General features: G+C 31.6%; 2 protein-coding genes across 2 annotated transcripts in view; both read left to right on the forward strand.

Annotated features, from left to right (window-relative positions):
• The window catches only part of Smp_162790 (cell polarity protein), a gene marked incomplete at its 5' end in the record, with an annotated part of 31,490 nt that extends 12,464 nt beyond the window's left edge, over positions 1-19,026 (forward strand). Inside the window, 6 exons of the mRNA XM_018790033.1 lie at positions 2,029-2,528; positions 3,297-3,470; positions 10,311-10,541; positions 11,921-12,120; positions 14,518-14,637; positions 18,283-19,026. Coding sequence (XP_018655416.1) covers positions 2,029-2,528; positions 3,297-3,470; positions 10,311-10,541; positions 11,921-12,120; positions 14,518-14,637; positions 18,283-18,465 — 1,408 coding nt within the window. The 3' untranslated portion in view covers positions 18,466-19,026. The remainder of the gene's footprint in view (positions 1-2,028; positions 2,529-3,296; positions 3,471-10,310; positions 10,542-11,920; positions 12,121-14,517; positions 14,638-18,282) is intronic.
• Smp_183250 (putative maguk P55 subfamily member 3,5) lies at positions 1,137-1,325 on the forward strand (the record flags this gene model as incomplete). Its single annotated transcript, XM_018790034.1, has 1 exon — positions 1,137-1,325. One exon carries the CDS (start codon positions 1,137-1,139, stop codon positions 1,323-1,325), a length of 189 nt encoding a protein of 62 aa, XP_018655417.1.
• Positions 19,027-19,853: the final 827 nt, after the last annotated feature.

Below are 19,853 nucleotides of genomic sequence, written 5' to 3' on the forward strand. Positions count from 1 at the left end.
TCATGGATTCGAATGATGAAACAATGAAACAACAATTTTTAATTATATACGCTTTAAACTGATAGAATGACAACTGGAATTACTAAAAAGCTACCAAAACTATGATAGTAGTTGAGTGTAATAGTTAGTGGAACATTCTTGGAATCTTTTGGTGGACCTCAACTTTTCTTCCGATTGTACGTATCATAATTATATAATCAGCAGGAGGGAGAATTTCAAATTGAAAAGTAAATATTGAAAACCCTATATGTCAAATTAGAATTATTAATAGTAACTGTATGTACACCAACAATTGAAAAACAAAGATAATGTGCGACAGGAAGTTTTTTAATGAGAAAGAACAGAAGGAAACGATGGATTGTAATATTAACTACCAATAATCATGACAGACAACAATTATTCGAATAAAAACGTCCATTTATTTATATATATTACTTACTCACTTTCGCCTGTTACCCTTCGTGGAGGAGTATAGGCCGCCCACCAACATTCTCCATCCAATTCTTTTCCGGGCAATCCTTTCCAATTGTTTCCAGTTGCTATTCATCCTTTTCATATGTGCTTCCAATTCCCGACACTATGTATTTTTTGGCTTTCCTCTTTTCAGTTCTCTCTCAGGATTCCAAGTTAGGGCTTGCCATGTGATGCAGTTTGATGATTTCCTCAACCTGTATCCTATTCACTTCCATCATCTTTACCTAATTTCCTCCTCATATGGAAATTGGTATGTTCTTTTCCACAGAAAGCTGTTGCTGATGGTATCCGGCCAAATTTGCATATTTATTGAGCCTTAATTCCATGGAAAAATGTAAATAATGTCAAAGCGGTTTTTTGAAAAGTTCCCTTCGCTCAACTTTATGTTTTAAGTGTTCTAACGGAAACTATAAAATTTTCTAGATTGCAAAATCATCAATCTAGTGGTTCAGGGAATCGAATTTATTCACTTCATTATTTATGTATAAATACAAATTGTATAAATTAAAAATATTCCGCTAATAAGTAATAATATTCGGTTAATGTTTCTAATTTCTGAACTGACCTATCTATTACCAGTGTTGAGGTTTGTTTTTAAATTTATTTGTTTTAATTTACCTGGAGTTGTTTATGTCAATAGGTTTGATGATTTTCGTTCGATTATGTGTATTTTCTTGATCTCTGTGTATACGCTGTTTATTGGACAGATACATCTACGTGCATTATTTACTTATGAACCAAGTGACGACCGTTATATAGCATGTAAAGAATTGGGTTTAGGATTTACCAAAGGAGACATTATACATGTTACCGGCAGAAAAGATCCAAATTGGTGGCAAGCCTATCGGTGAGTTAGTTTTGTTGTTGCTAGATGTATGTCTTGATATGACCAATTATTTGTACTTATTGATAACTTCCAGATGTTAGTAGACGCGTTTGACTCATGGAGACGATTTAGTTGGTTATGTTTGTATATGTAAGAAAATATGTGGTAGTTATCCGCTCAGGTATCTCAACGAAGGATAAGTCAACGATTTATGATTCACCTATATGGGACAAAAATACTTCTGTTTATTAGAGATATTTACAGAACCACTTGTGTGTGGATGATTAATTTGAGAATGTATATTAAACCTATGATAAGTTGGTAAATCGTAACAACTATTATTCTTTACTGATGACTCTTTATCATCTGTTGGGAATCAGACACATTTCATGTATTATTGTAATTTTGAATGTGTTAAAAAATAGCTACTTCAAAAGTGAATATCCCAAGATTAATTTAAGGGAATAACTGTCTTAACAGCTAACACATTATGTAAGGTATTCTTTTTTAGTGTGTCAAGTGAAAGCACAGATCAGCGTTTTGTTATTACAGTAATTTTTTAGTTAATTTAGGTTCTTAGTGAAAAAGATCATCAGCTTGTTCGTATTTTGTTTATGTTGTTGCACAAAGTATTTCATAGTATTTAATATTGCTTGTTAATAATACTTTTTGATGACTAATTCATTCCTTCTCATTCTATGTATTTTTTTATGAATCCATTATCATAGGAGTGATGAAGAACGTGGTCTGTCTGGTGCAATAGGAACATTAGCTGGTCTCATACCGAGTCCAATTTATCAACGTAATCGTGCTATATTACGCTTAAAATATTGGTTAACTAGTGGAACTGAAGATATTGAATTCGAAGAAGATTCAACAGACTCTGATTCAACTGGATCAACTGTTATTAAGACAGAAAAGCCTACGAATAAGTCGAGAGAGAAGAAGTTTCTGGGAATTAAATTTCCAACACTTAAAAATACACACTTTAGTAGTAGATCTACATCACCATCAGGTCGAGATACTAATCAAACCGATTCAAAAAGTGAACTGACATCTGTGGATACAAGTGAAGGTGATTTAACGAATGGAGTTGTATATACACCAGAAGATGATTCACGTTGTGTAATGAATAGTACTGTGTTAAGTTCAGCTTATGGTGATCGTATGTCTGGTTTAACAAAACCTACTGATCTTTCGTCAGCTAATGCAATCAATGAATGGTCAGGTTTGTCTTTTGTTATTATTTATTCCAGTTGATAAGTGTATCTCTTGTTGGTGATTTGTTATTGTTTGTGTTGAACGATTTACTCATGAAATTTTTATTGTCTTTATAATCATCCAGTGCTTCCAGGTTTTCGATGGTGGTCTAGCTTCAATTGACTCATGATTTCAACTGTGAAAATACTAAATTCTCCACAAAACCCCCTCTGATTTATAATCATCATCAACACAAATTTTATTGACTAAAATATACAACTCAGAAAATGAAACACAATGGAAAGTGATTTTATGTAAATAATGCTTGATTTAAGATAACTGGATATAGCTGTATTGAAGTCTAGTACCTACACATACCTTTGATATTTTTCAGTATATAGATGTGAAATTTGGTGAAACTATGTACTCGCTTTGATAATAAGAAAACATCATCGATTTTCAAGGTGGTTTTTTCAAAATAGTATACTTGAGTACCAGGGAGCTGATATATGATATATAAAAATAGTTGAAACTTTTAAAATCTAGGTCATATGCTAGGGTCGATCAAAAGAAGTTAATCTTACTTATTAATATATCAATAATTAAAAACAACGTTTTAACTGTTTTTAATATTTTATCATGAATATAACTGGAAACAAAGTCTTTATAAAATTCACAGATTTGTGTACAACCGAACAGTATTCATGGTATACTTGTAGAGACTGATCAGTGATCACTAGGAAGTAGATGATGACGGAAAATCTTCTATATCTTCTGTCTTAATCTCCTTTATTAGCTGCTGGACCAGTATGGGGTCAACATGGTTATAATCTTCGAACTCTATGTGCACGTCGTAAACGCAATAGACGAAAACTCTCTTCAACAAATAGATCGTCTCTATGTTTAGAAGGTTTAAAATCCTGGAAAAAAGATAAAAAGCATGGTGAATATTGTCCATTTCTTGTTCCTGGTAAGTTCATTTTTGTCCACATTTTATCTAAAATTAAACATTTAATTATATTTTAATTAATAATTCGTTAGTTAGCCATATGCACCATTACCATTTAAAAATTTAAGTAGATAAATTCCGGATTTTTAATCGTCATACGGATTCTTACTCATTTCAGAATTTATCCTGACAACTACCAGAAATCTGGAGTTATCTTTTTTAAACCGTATGAGTAGATTATTAGTTATCTACATAATTAGAACTTGAAGGGATTTTCATTTTTATGAGTTGTATTTATGCTTTCTTGCTTTTTACATATGTGAATCCTTTATCAGTTTCATTAGAATTTATTGCCATTTTAATGTCATCATTACTACTTGTACTGCAACGAACAAAATCTCAGATGGGGAAAATTGATTTATTGGTTAATGCAAAAACACAGTGGTTTATTAAAACATGAAAGTCATGCATTAAACACATCATTTGTACATCTTCTTTGCGTTGTCCTTTACATACTCTATTATTCCTCTAATTCTTTTGTTATTCTGGTTGCTCTCGGATTTCTTTATGTTCTCTTCATTTCAATGTTCTTCTATCATGTATTCCATTTCCGACTGATACTACATATTATTTATATGTCAACATAATTAGCATACACCACAATACCATAGTATTTTAACTTCTACTCCTTATCTGTTTGGTTAATTTGTCCACATTTACTTACATGCCCAAATGAATAGTCATTAATTGATTGTTATTTGCTAAAGTGATTATGTGGAAACGTTTGTATAATTAAAAAGCAATTTCAATTACACACTAACTTCAGATAGATAATTATTGAAAAATCTAGTAAACAATGAACAGTTGTTATATCCTAAATTAAGGTCTTTTTAGAGCAATATACACCATACATTTCACATGGGATTAAATCTAAGATCGTTTAGTTTTATGGTAAATAATCCAATGATCCACACTTAATGAATTACATTAGTTTTTGGTGGTAAGCCAATCACAAACAACATAGAGCCTGGCACAAATATGTGTTGGCCCAAGTTGCCATACCACATTAGCACAACGAGATTAGATTAACAAAATGAATAAGAAGAGCATCGAGATAATGCATATCAATGATAATTGGAAAGATTAGAGTTTGAGAATAAGGTTCGAGAAGAAAGAATGAAAGGGTATGCATGAAGGAATACTGAAACTCACGATCTAGAGTAAGATAAGAAGTAGATACATCTACACCTGTAATTGGTTCTAAACCATATCACCTAACGTCTTCAACTATTGATCACGGTCATCATGTTGACAGCATAATCTTAATTCGACTTCATTGGTATATTACTATTTCAATCCCATATGATACACTGCTATAAACTGTCAGAAAGTTTAAAAGCTACAATAAAACAAACTGTTTACATCTAAGTTTTAACCGTCTTGAAGTCTTTATCAGTCCAATTACAGTCAGATCGATTAATTATTAAAATGTTTTTTCATAGCTCTCAAGAATTTTTTTTTCAGTGCTAGTCTTTGTAGCGGTATTTTTTTTCTATCTACTATATTATGTTTTAGTATGAAACATACATCTAGTGGACTAAATAACTGTCTAAAGTTTGTGTATATGTGTGTGTGTAATATATCGATTGGCGTTTCAAGTGATACCAAAAAGGCACCTATCTTTAACTAATTATACATTGATCAATAAAGATATATGCAAATTACCGTAGTGACTTGTGTCCATTTATTTATATGTGTATATGAGTTAGCTTTTGATTGCTTGCGATGTTCTTTAGTAGTCATTGTTTAATAACTATATTCAGCAAATAATTTTCTTATTGTTTTTTTGTCTGTTTGTTTGTATTCACTATACTGATTACTTGTACGTTGGTGCATAGTTTGTCATGAGTAGTTTACTTCCTGAAATTTGTACTTCTAACGTGAAATACATCAAATGAAATGAGAGGCTGAAGTGATAACTTGGATTTGAAAATGAGAAAAAAAAATCAACTATTCTGGTTTTTAGACAATTAAACAGATGATTTTAATCACGGACTGTTATTAGCTAGAAAACCACTTTGAACAAAGGTGTTTTCATGATAATTTTGCTTACTGCACTATCTGAAAACTTTTGTTCTGATTTCTGGTATGATCGTGAGTATAAACTGTTGTGGAGTGCAACACTTATATGAAATGGCTATTCAAAGCCTTCTGGTTCGAAAAATGGTTTATCAGTTGATATCAGCCTAGGACTTAAATCAACTTCAAATCAAGTTACTTTTTGAATGTTAGTTAGTCATGTATTTATACAGACGTTACAGTGTGACAAATATCTTGTAAACAGTGGAGGTAAATTTTCATGTTTCTTATTTACTTTAACAGATATTAATTAAGACTGCGCATAACCTCTTGGAAGTGAAACTAGAAATTCTTACAAACTTAGAAGGTGTATTTCCGTAGACTGCCTGGCAATCATCCATGTATATAAGCTAGGCTCTTTTGTAACTCTACAAATTGCCTATTAATAATGACCTTTGATGGAGTTTTGTTCTCTGAGATGGATGGTTTGGTTGTGGAGCTTTCATCGTCCTTCTGAACGACATCATCAGCACAAACTTTGGGTAGAATTGGGGTGTTTGAATTTCTCCACATGTGATTCACAGCTTGTCCAGTGCACTTCGGTGTTGATTGGTTCTTGTTGACCTCAAATCTGTCATTGTTTATTTCTTTGTTTTGGTTCTATCTCCCATTGGTTTGATTTTTGTTCCTATGTTACTGCATAATTTTCCTGATTGGTTGATAAATTGGATTGATTTCAATGTGCTTGTTTATTGCTGATTGACCTGACATCGGACAAAGCGGACGCCCTCTTCATCTTCGCCTGCATGAACACCAATTAACAGTCAAACGCCACGACATGTTTTCACTCACGATGAAACCTCCACGACCAAACCATTCAGCTCAGAGAACAATACTCCATCAAAATCAACCACCTGAGATACAAATCTTCTTCACCATCTCAATAATGACCTTAAATACCCTATCAATCTCTAGGATCCAGTGTAACTTAAAGCTGATTTCGTTAGCAACTGACATTATCTTGGATAACTTTGTGGTGTACAGGAAATTAAAAAACTGCTTAAGAAATAATTCTAAGTTTGTTTTAATGAACATGTATATATTTGAAAATAGGTGTTTTATCTTGGAAGTCAATTAAAATCAAAATAGATGTCAGCAAGTTATAGTATCAAATAACGGAAGAAATCCATTCTAACACTGAATGAAAATTCAAGATGACAAGTCAATAAAGAAAAGTTTCTCTTCTGCAATATCATTTACTCAAACTATATAGTCGTATTCATATCAAGTTAAAAAGTATTGTACTCTATAAAACGAAGGATAATGTAAAAAGTGTTCGGAAATTTCACATGTCAAAAGAGAATTGTTTAATGATCGAGAAGTTAAAATCAACAACAAAATGAAAATAAATATGTGTAAGATAGTTGTTCGCTATACCAGTATAAAATCGGGATTATCTAGATGATAAGTGCAACTAACTGAAAAATAAAAAGCATTAGAGTTTGTTATATTGAACGGAGAATAAGTGAATGCTAACTACTAGGATTTATTTATGAACTGTTATTGTATATATGTTCTTATTGTATAACTATTAAGTAACTATATTATATGTATATTCATTTCATTATAAGCTTTCATTGACTTCTTGAATACTACTATACGATTGACTATTCTTAAGTTATTCCTACACTCACACTCATAGACACTTTGGGCTTGATCTTGTTTAATTGTTATTTTCTATTTTATGGTATGATGCGGTCTGATTTACTTCTTTCCATACTCACTCCTGTTGCCGTTCATGGAGGAGCATAGGCCGCTCACCAGTATTCTCCATTCAACTCTTCCGGGCGATCCTTTACAGTTTCTATTCATCCTTTTCATATCTGCTTCCAAATCCCGACACTATGTGTTTTTCGGCCTTCCTCTTTTCAGTTCTCCTTCAGGATTCCAAGTTAGGGCTTGCCTCGTGATGTGTTTCGGTGATTTCCTCAATCTGTATCCTATCCACTTCCATCATCTTTCCCAAATTTCCTCCTCATATGGAAGTTGGTTTGTTCTTTTCCACAGGAGGCTGTTGCTGATGATATCCGGCCAACGGACATTCAGTATATTGCGCAGACAATTGTTTCTAAATACTTGTACGTTTTTGATAATGGTTGTGGTACTTCTCCAAGCTTAACCTCCATACATTGGAACTGTCTTGACGTTCATATTGAAGATTCTGACTTTGATGTTGGTTGGCAGTTGTTTCGAGTTTCATATGTTCTTCAACTGTACGAATAGTTTCCTTGCTTTGCCAATCCGTGCCTTTACGTTTGCATCAGGTCCTCCACGTTCATCGATTATGCTACCCAGATAAGTGAAAGTTTCCACCTCTTCCAGAGTTTCTTCATCAAGTGTGATTGGGTTGATGCTCTCCGTTTTGTATTTGAAGATCTAGCTTTGAGGTTTGATTTGCTTGTATTTAAACTGAGTTTTTCTGAAATATATGATTTGTATGATGGAGGCTGATATTAATGTTCTGGACCAAACCGATCGGGTTAGGAGAGAAGCCACCATCTCAGAGGACCAATAAGAACTCGGAGTCAGCTTTAGGCTGCTCATACCTATTTGTGCATCATTGGTTTGGCACATTGCCAGGGTCATATAAGGCAATGTTTCTAATTGGCGATTTAGGCACAAGGTTTATTGGCAGATCTATGGGACACAACAACATTATTAGCAGTTAGTCAAGCAGGTGAATACAAAAGTTGATATGACTATGGTAGATCGAATAGTTTTACTTCTTGCTTTTAGAAACAGAATTCAAGTTTGAATCGTTGAATCAGCCATACCTCCACAATACTCAAGGTATTGATTTGAGCTCTCTATTTGAGTTCAGTCGTTTGACTATGTGAATGGTTTTGAAGGATATTTCAGGTGGGTTAGTGTAACCAGGATTCATCAAGTGTTCTAATATTCAGTTGATGATTGTTTTACACTCTGCTTTTGAAATCTATGCGTGGTAATGTTTACAGGTGCGTTTAGAAATCTCTGGATTCGTACAGCCATTGCTACAGGGACTACAAGAACGCATATAATTACAAATTAACATTGATTTGGTTCGGAGTGAGAGCTTGTTTTTAATAAATTCAAGAATCAGACGCGGGATTGAGAAGGCGAAAATAAGTTTGACTGGATAAAACATTTTATTAAATAGACTTAGAAAGTCTGTTTCACATAATTCATACTTTAGTTATTCTTTTAAACTCAATCTTCATGAAAAAAAGTTTTCTTTCAGAATACTTATGACCTGTGAGGCTGTAGTTTCGGCGTAAAGTTTCTGTCAGCTAACCTGGATGGATTGTGATTTTTGATGAATATCTATCAAAGTTGAAATATTTTATTGTTTATCGTGTTGTCGAAGCATAGTTTACTGGCCCTCGTAGATATAGAGTGAATTAAATCTCTCTTTCTGCTCAGTAGAACCTAACTTTGGGAATTCGTATCATGATAGTTTTAAATTTGTTTTTTATATATGAGTCTTTGTAGAGAGACCTCTGACCATTTTAATAGGACATCAAGGAGATGAAATTCTTTGTCTATACCTTGCTCGATACCCTTTTCAGACTTTTTAAATGAAGTTATCTTTCATACATTGGTTTTTATCATATTATTTTTCTCTAACTTCGCAATAGATATAGAATCCTCTTATGACACCTAAAACTTCAGTATAGTTTGTTGCGTAATAAGTATTTTTCACTAATTTTAAATATGACTGTGTAGTTTGCGTAAATGACATCATCAAAAAGAAATCAACAGGGTTATTTATTGATTAATTTACTGTTTCTAACATCCTTTACTTGTGTGAATAGTACTAATAAGTTGTTTAAATCCAAGGGTGTGAATGCCTCAATTTAGAGAAATTTAACATTTTGAAATCAAAAACACTTGAAAAATTTTAAAGGGAAATAATTGTGTTTTTATGATAGAAATTGTGTATCCACAGGATTTCCACAAAGTGATCTCAGGGCATCCTGTTCACTGCAAGACCTAAAGTTCCCAGTCGCATTGTTTTATGTGTGTCGTGTGTATTCAATACTGAAGAGTCTCAAATTATTACATAATAGTAGTGTTGTAATTCCTGAATTTTCAGTAATTCCATAGCTTAAGTTGATTCTCTTTGAAATTTGCAGTAATAATATACTAAAATCTCTACAAATTAACCTATTTATTTGGAATATTAATATGTCGTGTCGAAAACTTTGGTAACACTGTTGAGGTGATTAGAAGTGAATATCAAGAAAGCATTTCCACTCACTTGTCATGTACATTGTAATTGTATATCCTTGTGTTTATCATTTCGTTTCTATTGTTTTTCGTTTAGTGTTTCTACTTTTTAGAATTTATCAAATTTCTTTTGCTGTACTAATGAGTAGTGTGACAGTTTAAGGGAAAAATCAAACCCAACTTAGGTTTTCAGTTAACATCACTACTTACAGTGATAATGTTGATAACAGTAGTAATATTGTCCATTAGTAAAACATAGAAACCTTAATGGCTGATTACAGTTGTGCCAAACGTGGGTGCACACTATACCATTCCGGATTGAAATTAAATCAGTCCAAAGAGTGAAAACACTAGGTTACCAATGAACTTTTATGTAAGAATTCCATTATTTGTCATCTGATTGAATTATTTAAGCTAGTACTTTAAAACTGTATTCCTATCCTTTTTTTCGCTGACATCTTACATTACTTTTGAGTGATAAGAGATAATTCCCTTCTGTACTTTCAGTCCCAGATAATGAATTACAGTCGAGTGATGATCCTGTGGCTTGGTTAGATAAAGAAGTTGCTCGTGGCTATATGATCCATTATAGTTTATGGACTTATGAACCTGTCGCTCAGTATATCCCACAACCACTTCGTAGACGGCCACTTGTGTTTGTTGGACCAGCACATGTCGGACGGCAACAAATTTTACAGCACCTCATTCAACGAGAACCTGATCGATTTTATCAAGCAGCTATTTGTAAGTCACTTTATTGTCTTTTTCCGTAGATGTACATTTTTGTCAACAAAAATATTGGTCTACGGTAATTATTTCGATCAATATTTATCTAATCTTTTACAATTTCAGCTACCTGACTACATATTATTTATGATAAAATTTAAAATATTTTCTGAAAAAACTTGAAACTGAAGAGAGTATAATACATCATATGTTTATAAAATATCTCTGATGTTTTCACATACTAAGGCTATCAATACTACTATACATGTCTGAATGTATATTATGGTGTGATACTAGTTTTTAAAACCTTTATTCTTGTCACTTATATAGTACCCTTTCAGATGAGTAAACTTCATTAGTTAAACATCAAACGTTAATTTCTAGCGTGGCATTTATTAAAAGTAACATATTTATGCTATTCCAAAGATATCTCTACGGATATTATTTAGCGATTCTGTTTAACTGTCTAAAATCTAGTGAAATAAACAATAAAATTGACCTTTTATTTATAAAATAAATAAACTTTTGGCTAGCAATGAAATCTAGGAGGCAAGTTTTGTCCCGTTTGGGACTCGTTAGCTGGATGTGATCACATCTTTTGTTGATGTTTACACGAGACTTGAGCCCAGTGCTGTTCGCTCCAAACATCTAACTGAGCGACTAAGTGAGGACAACAAACTAATTATGCAACGAGTATTATATATAAGTCCTTTCTAACGGTGATGTGAATATTACTGATAGTTTGTACTTTCTCTTTGTTGATATTCAAGACTAAATTTGATCAGTTTCTGTTGACATATATACATCTTGAACAGTGGTCTCGATATTACCTGTTAGTAACAAGTTTTAGTATGATTGGGTTGTAAATGTCAACACTGGGATTCAGGTACGTGTAGTATACGAATTCTCAAGAAAACAAAATGCGCTTTTCAAAATCTCATAGTTTAGCACAGTTCGAATATATTAAAACATGAATAACATGTCTAAACTTTATCAAATACATTTTCATATTAGATTTTTTCCTTTTTAACCTTACAACCGTATATGATAGTATCATTTTCTTACATAATTTTAAACAGAGTTGAATCTATATTAGAAACAAGTAAAATAACTCACTGCACATTAGGATAAGTCAATTTGTTTTGTGTAGAATAGTATTCAATTATTCTTTTTTGACAACTAATAATCAATAATTTGTTACCAGTTCAAGTGCCAACAGTTACTCATTTATCTTGTTCACGTTTTAAACATGTAATCATTCATTGTTCTAATCCATTAAATATTTTTTTGATTTCTTTTTTCAGAAGTAAACTTTAAATATGGTTGCCAAGCATGCTGTCAACATTCTTCTAATAACATCGTAATAGTTTTCTTTATTCTTTCAATTATTCTTTTAGATACAACAAATTCAAATTTGAAGACAGATACAAAATTTTCTTATATTTGCATCACAGAAGAAGAGTTTCGATTAAAACGTAAACAAAAAGAATTCATTGAATGGGGATTATTTAATCGTGATTATTATGGAACTAGTAAATTAACTGTACGACAATTAGTAAATGAAGGCAAAATATGTTGTATATCCTTAAGACCTGATGTAAGTTTTTTTGTTGTTAACAGTTTAGATTTTATTCAATCAGTGTTCTTTTAACTTCCTGTTGTTGATATTTAGTTCTACAATTGATCAACCTCGGTTGCTAAATCAATATCTTGAGTGGATTGTCTTGATATTGCTTCTTATAGTAATTTTTAGTTTATTTGCTATATGGTTTACAGTGGAATCCGGAATACCATATTGACTCTGTTTTGAATCGATTCGCCCAAGTTACATATCCAGTAACAGAGATTGATAAGTTGGAGTTAATTAGAGGGTAAATTACAAAGCCTTACTAATAGCAATATACCTAGCGAACAAGTTATTGGTTGTTTAGAGATTTGGTGTTCCACACATTAGATACTAGGTTAGAGTCTCAATGTGATTAACAACAGAGACGCAACTCTATCCCGAAGTCAAGCCATAAATAAGAGAAAACATGTATCCTGGATTCCATTGCTGGTCACATAATTAATATACGATAATTGAATACTGTTATGATCAGTTTTATTTCAGTTCGTAAAGTATGGAAATCATAGATCATATACACCACTTTCACATCTTTGCGTTGTCCTGTACATACTCCGTTATCCTTTCAATCCTGTTGTTATTCTGATTGCTCTCTATTTATCTTTCACTTCTTTTTATCTCACTCTTCTGCTGGTAAGCATTCCACTTCCAACTCCTTCTACATACTACTTATATCTGTCCGCATAAGTAGCTCACAACACACCTAGTTGATTGGTAGTTTCCTGATTGAAACAATTAATAATAACTCCAACCCTCAAACAAGATGTAATTCAAAATAATAACCGATAACACCCTACTGAGAAATTATATGTTGAAGGCTTTATATGTATAAATATATTGTATTCAATTTAGTTATCTCATTCAGTCTTAGATACTCGTGTGTTAAAATTGTATTTTATAAATCTCAAGTTTTTCTGTTCTTTCTGGTTCCATTTAAAAAGTTTACGGTTTGGATTTCGATTATTTGGTTGATAATTTAAGTTTCACTAGGCAAATTTTTCAACCAAGGACTTAAATCATTCAAAAATTACTTTCATAGCTAAAACTACCGAGTACATGTCGAATAATATTAAAGAACTATTCAGCTATTTTTAATGGGGTTCCATAGTATAAACTAAATATGAAACTCAGAAATGACACTAGAATTGGCGATGAAATAGATTTTTTAAATTTAATCTTCAGTTATTAAGATGATGTGTTTAGACTGATAAAGCGAGTTCAAAGAAAATAAAATTGAAAGTACCTCATCCGACACTACTGCACTTTTAACAATATTCATTCCCATCACTTAAAGTTTATACTTTGTATTGTGAATAGTCAATAGACTGAATACAGAATATGCGGATGACTACTAGAAATTGTCACCCTTTTCTTTCAGTGTTGACTCCAATACATATAGCTTCAAAATCTAACGATTTATCTAACTGACTACTTGAATCACAATCTTGTTCAACGAGTGTTGATATGACTGGAAATAAGTAAGCTTGATGACCACACTTTTATCTCATAAATTCCTGAATGATCTACAAAATAAACATCTAACAATTATTGACATTTCAAACCAATTTCAGTCATATTTATTCGTTTGTTAGATATTTCGACCACAAGTGTTACATTTTTACATTATAAACTGATTCATATTTTACTGACAAGTCAGGCCATATTTTGATGTCCTTTCAATTTGTGTCAATAAACTTGATATTTATGAACACCTATCACTTGGTGACACTAATCATTCGAGATAAAGCCAACCGATAACATGACCCTACAATACATTGTTCATCATATCAAACATGATAATGGTTATAATTAAGTGTAAGGGTTAGCGTTTTCCCATTGTTGTTATTCAGAACTGTGCCCGATCAGTCTATCAAATAGGATTTCGTTCCCAACCACTCTTCGAAATTTAATTGATTTATATCTTAAGTCATTATCATGGGATCATATTATATAACTTATTTACTGACAAATACTTATCACGTACTGCACCGTTTATCGAGTAAAAGGAAATTTAAATCCTTCAAATCATACTATTAACTTTAAATCCCTGATTACATATGATGTTAATAATAAGCACTACGTATAACCTCTATAAAATTTATAATCAACATACTGAATCTTATTTTTAACCAGAATTAACAATGTCTAAATTATAAAACACGTAAACAACATAGAAAAGTTAAATAAATGTCAACATCAGTTTTAATGAATGTATACTTGCGATGAATTACAACAAAAGCCAGTCATCAATTAGATTTACTACGTAAAAGTATCATATGCTTATTAAAATTTAATTAAATCATTAGTTGTCAAGTTATGAATAATCAAATTTTATGATTAAAAAATTTATTATTATTATTATATTTTTAGTCTTTACGTAAAATACGTTCAAGTGGTCTGGATCCATATGTCATATTTATTTCACCACCAGAACGAGTAGATGATTTACAACGTTTACGTAAAAATTTAAATCTAGCTGGTAATTGTTCTGTAAGTTTAAAAATAATTTTATTAATTCATCAACTAATTAAGTAGTATATTATAGTGTATATGATTTATTTGTTGATTATAAATAATTTTCTTTTATATATGCGTATTTGTCTATGACTTTTTTTTTCAACTGTTTATTATATGTAAACTGATTGATTGAACTTTTGAATACATCATAATGCATTAATTATCTCGTGTAACTCTAAACGTAATGATTTGTAAACTTTTTGACTAAATATTTGATGATATAAAACAGAGTTGATGTAACTATGATCTTATATCTAGAGCTTAGATTCTTGCTATACTGTATACAACTTGAACACTCGAACACTAGAACCCTTCAAGTCGTAAATTAGAAGAGAGAAAACGAGTGGAAAGAAACCTTATTTCAAACAATGTCAAATATAGTACAAAACACTCAGGTATTTATAGTTTTTGGTAAAAATGAAATCATCAGTACAGTCATCCAATACTCATGCAGTGGTGCTCAACATTTATCTAATCAGGAAGCTACAAGTCGAGATTCTGGAAGGTCCTTCCAGAAGCTAATTGGATGGAATGTCCTCAGCTTTTTCAGAGCTTCTTTGAGTTCACTCGAGGGCCTTTCTCACATAAAAGAAATAATCTCCTCTTATTATACTAGAAGCTAATAGTTCATCAGTTGGATAGATGCTTTTAGCTAGAAACATTTAAGCTGAAATGACACATTGTTTAAAAAGCTATTCGTCATTATTGAACAGATCAAACAGATATTTTTGAAGTAACAGGTTAGTCAGAAAAGTAATAGGAGAGAAGATAAGTGTAATATTTTCAAATATTCGATAATTCATTACTAACTAGAGTTACATTTATTTAATAACTAATTAAGTGTTATTTTCTCCAAAGTATAGATTTTTTAGGCTTATAAGAATCATCTCAAACAATATGGTGTTTAATCTTCTAGCAGTTCAAACAAGTAGTTTTGAATAACCAAGATCTAAAAAAGAATTATTTTTCTAAAAAAAGACATGGAGTAAACCCACACCATTAGGCAACTTATTATGGAGAACATGGAAATACTTCTTATAGTTACTAGTAAACTGTTTCTCTTTCAGCATCTGTCACAAATGTATACGTATTTAATAATTCAAAACATCGTTAATTAATATTTGTAAGTGTTTATATCTTCCAGCTGTTAATGCTAGGGAAAGCAAATAACGAGTTTCTTTTTGACACCTGTGGATTCTGAACTGATTTCCCGGATATTACTATGTAGTCCTAAATCAGTAAACTTGTTATCAGACTAATTCTAAATCAAAGTGGACAAATATATCCAAATAAAAACTATAATTTGTTGCTAAGTACATCATACAAAATAATGGTAAATCTGAATTATTCTGATTTTAGTACAGAAATAAGCACGATAAAGATAGTCACTACTATTAATAATAACAACCGGTAATTTCATTTCCAAATTAAACTTTCGATTAATTTAGTAAATCGTTATGTACCTACTTTTAAAACTTATTCGAATAAATTACAGACAGAACGAGGTTATGTCGAATTGTTGTACTACTCTGAAATAAGCAAAAAAAATCAGTCGCAAGATATGACTGCATTACATTTTCATTGAGACCTGGATGACTCGGACTATTTACAGATTAAATTACCTTTTTTCAAAGATCAAAGCTTAAACAATAAATATGATAAGAATTGAGTTATGTGAAGCATGCAATCTGAATATTTTTTCTAGTTGATTTCTCAATAGTCCGCTCATGAGATGAATTTCATTTGTACCCTATTGCATAACACAATTCACTATCTAAGGGAGTGTAAAATACAAGTGGAATCTGGAATAGTGTATTGAACAACTGAGAGTATAGTTATATCTGTAAAACGCTTATTATTTGACTGCGAGGAACTAGTCATTTCGGAATGGTGATTTAGAAGATTTTCTAAGTAATCATTAGAATTCCACACGCTAGTTTCGTATCGCCTAGAATCTATGATAACCAAATTAACAATGTAGTGATGTTATTTAATTCTCGTATCCCAGTTGAACATATCCCAGTTTGGTTCTACAAGGGCAAAAGGAAAGCAGTTAGGAGTTCTATACTTGAACACCTAATCGACTGTAATCATTCTACGAATCCACAGTCTGGTTTTAAGGTTGTTTATATGGTTCATTTAAATCTACCTAGATTTCCTCGTATCCAACTCCTAAAAACAGCCGATGCCCTTATCATCCATGAGCTTAAACCAGAACTATAAGTACAAAAGAAGTACGTCTTATCGTTATCGTTACCATGGCCTTAATATTATTATTATCATTCTATTATTATTGTTATTACTGCATTCCCCCTTTACTTATGTCTTATATTTTCATTATTTTATTCATGAATACTCATCATATCATCTTTTTATTTTACACCTCTATGACATTTAATTATTGTAACTAAAAGCGTTTTAATCATCTGCTGACATGTATGTATGAGTTCGAGTCACGAAATGAACATCAACTCTGAGATGCAGGTACATCTAGCTAACGAGTCCCAAATAGGACGAAATGCACGTTCTGGATTCCACTGCTATCCACTATCCATCTTTGTTTATTATCCTGTTTTTTAGTTTGCCTAGTTAAACAGATAAAATAAATTTTCAATAAATCATTCATTTTAATATTAAATATAAATTAATGATATGGGTGAAACTGTTCGAAAGTGATTCTTTGAATGTAGATCCATAAATATTCTTATGAAAGCTATTTTGTCAGATATTTTAAAAAGATATCGATTACAAACAAAGATGGATAGTGGCTAGCAGTGGAATCCAGGACGCGTAATTCCAGTACCCAATACCTTTCGCTTCAAACGCCATCGCGTTATCCACTCAGCTACTGAGTCCTGATAGCCACTTGTTTGTGAAATGGGGTGAAGTTTAAATTCACTTAGTATCAGGACTCAGTAGCTGAGTGGATAATGCGATGGCGTTTGAAGCGAACTGTACTGGGGTCGAGTCCCAGAGTGAACATCAACTCTGAGACGCAGGTACATCCAGCTGACGAGTCGCAAATAGGACAAAACGCGCGTCCTGGATTCAACTGCTAGCCACTATCCATCTTTGCTTATAATGCTTGTGAATCAAGGCTATATCAAGGCAATACGCACAGTATGCATATACGCCAATAAGAGACTAACCAGTTGTAGTCCTAAACATCAATGGTAAGATTCAAACAAACAATACTAAGATGTAGATTACATTTTCAAGTATACAATAAATGCATATTTTGTTGCCAAATATTTCATTTTCTTTTAAACAGATTAAAATTTATTGTTTTTCACAATTTCATATCAACACATACCAGATTATTAATCTTTTTGATTGTTTCACACAAATATCTTTTTATTTTTATTATTTTGGCATTGTACAATTTTTTTTTTGAATAATAAAAGAAATAAGTTTTATTAATGAAGGCGATTAGTCAACACCAACAGTGACAAGGAACTAATTGTTTAAAAAACTAGTTTATATACTGTAACTGTTCTTAGGAAAGCAAAGTATCGTTTTGTAGTAAACCTTTAGAAAACTCGGATTTATTTATTGTTTTCATGTTATTTTACATGAGAAATATCCTATTTCATATTCCTATTTTCATTTTCTTCATAGAATGATGAATTGAAAGCATGTATTGAAACAAGTCGTAAAATGGAATTACGTTTTGGTCATTGGTTTGATAGAGTAATCATTCCTGAAACATTGGATACAACTGTTACAGAATTAATTCGCTTAGCTATTAAACTTGAACGTGAACCAACTTGGGTACCAAGATATTGGTTAGATCTGGAATAAATCACTGCTTGTATGGTTATTGTATTACTTTCAAATCTGGCATTTCTTTTTTTTTCTCTTTTTTCTTTTGTGTTTACTGTATAATATGTTATGAATAAACTACTGAGAACTAAATTGATCGGTAACATTGTTCTATTCAAGAAAAACAAAACATATCAACAGTTTGTTGATCTATTCAGTGTACAATGAAACGACGGACCGTGTACGAAAGTTCTTATATATATATATCAACAGTTTGATATTGCTGATTTTTTTTTACAATGAGAATATATTTTTGCCTTTTACTTTTAGGTGTACTTTTCTGTTTACCATTTTTCTGTATTATTGATTATTTTCTGTAAATTAACAGTTACCTTTTATAAAACATAATTTTAATTATTATTGTGGTTGCTAATTTTTTTAACTTATTAATTTATTATTATTATTATTTTACCTCAGTATTTTGATTAGTTGTTTCTATTTTGTTCCCCTTTTTGTACGAATATGCAATTATTTAACCATTTTTTTATACAAAATAATTATGCAGAATAAAAGATTGAATAGTTGTTTTATTGAATTTATAAACTAATGTCTAATTTGTGATAGAATCCTGTGCCCCTAAATGCCCTGGTACGACCGAGAATGGGGAGAGCTCGCTCTCTCTCTCGAAATGTTCTCACATGGCCACGCGTACATGGCCTCTGACAGGGAAGTCCTACTCACTGCCTACTCGTGGCATCACTGTTGTTTACGAAATTGAGAGGACGAAAAGCGAATGTCCGGCACTTTAGCAGTGTTGGTGGACACGGAAAGTCCATCTAGGGGAGTTGGAAAACCCTGATTCCAAACCAATGGTGCACATGGGCTCCAGTATCGTGAGGGAACAAATGGCGTATGAATCAATCGTTGGTCACCGGTTACCATGGAACTGCATCTGTGATAGGGGGAACAGTAATTAATGGACTAGGAATAACTCAAGAATGGTAAATCGTATAATAGGTCAAAATAAAGCTTATAATAAGAGGGACACAAATATGGATAGTTTAGTTACTTAAAAATTATACAATAGGAAATATACATATCATATTGGTCCATAAGTGTGCCTCAGAAGTTACCATTTATAAATCTCCACGGGATATAACATCAACATTGCTATAGAATGACTCACATATGAGACAAGATCAATTTAATTTCAATCATATATCGGTATAGTTCGTTAATACATTCTTGATAATTTTTATAAAAATTTATATAAACAACATAAAGAAACGATTTTTCTTTTAATGTAAATTTTTGTATATCTACATCATAGGAGATACATTTTTTAAAAGATTTTTTTCTTGCACCAAAATTAATTTAATATTACATACATACCTGTGGAAACGTTGACTACAATTTCATAAAGATGA

This window comes from Schistosoma mansoni, chromosome W (assembly GCF_000237925.1).
Source record: "Schistosoma mansoni strain Puerto Rico chromosome W, complete genome".
Classification (NCBI taxonomy): Eukaryota; Metazoa; Platyhelminthes; class Trematoda; order Strigeidida; family Schistosomatidae; genus Schistosoma; species Schistosoma mansoni.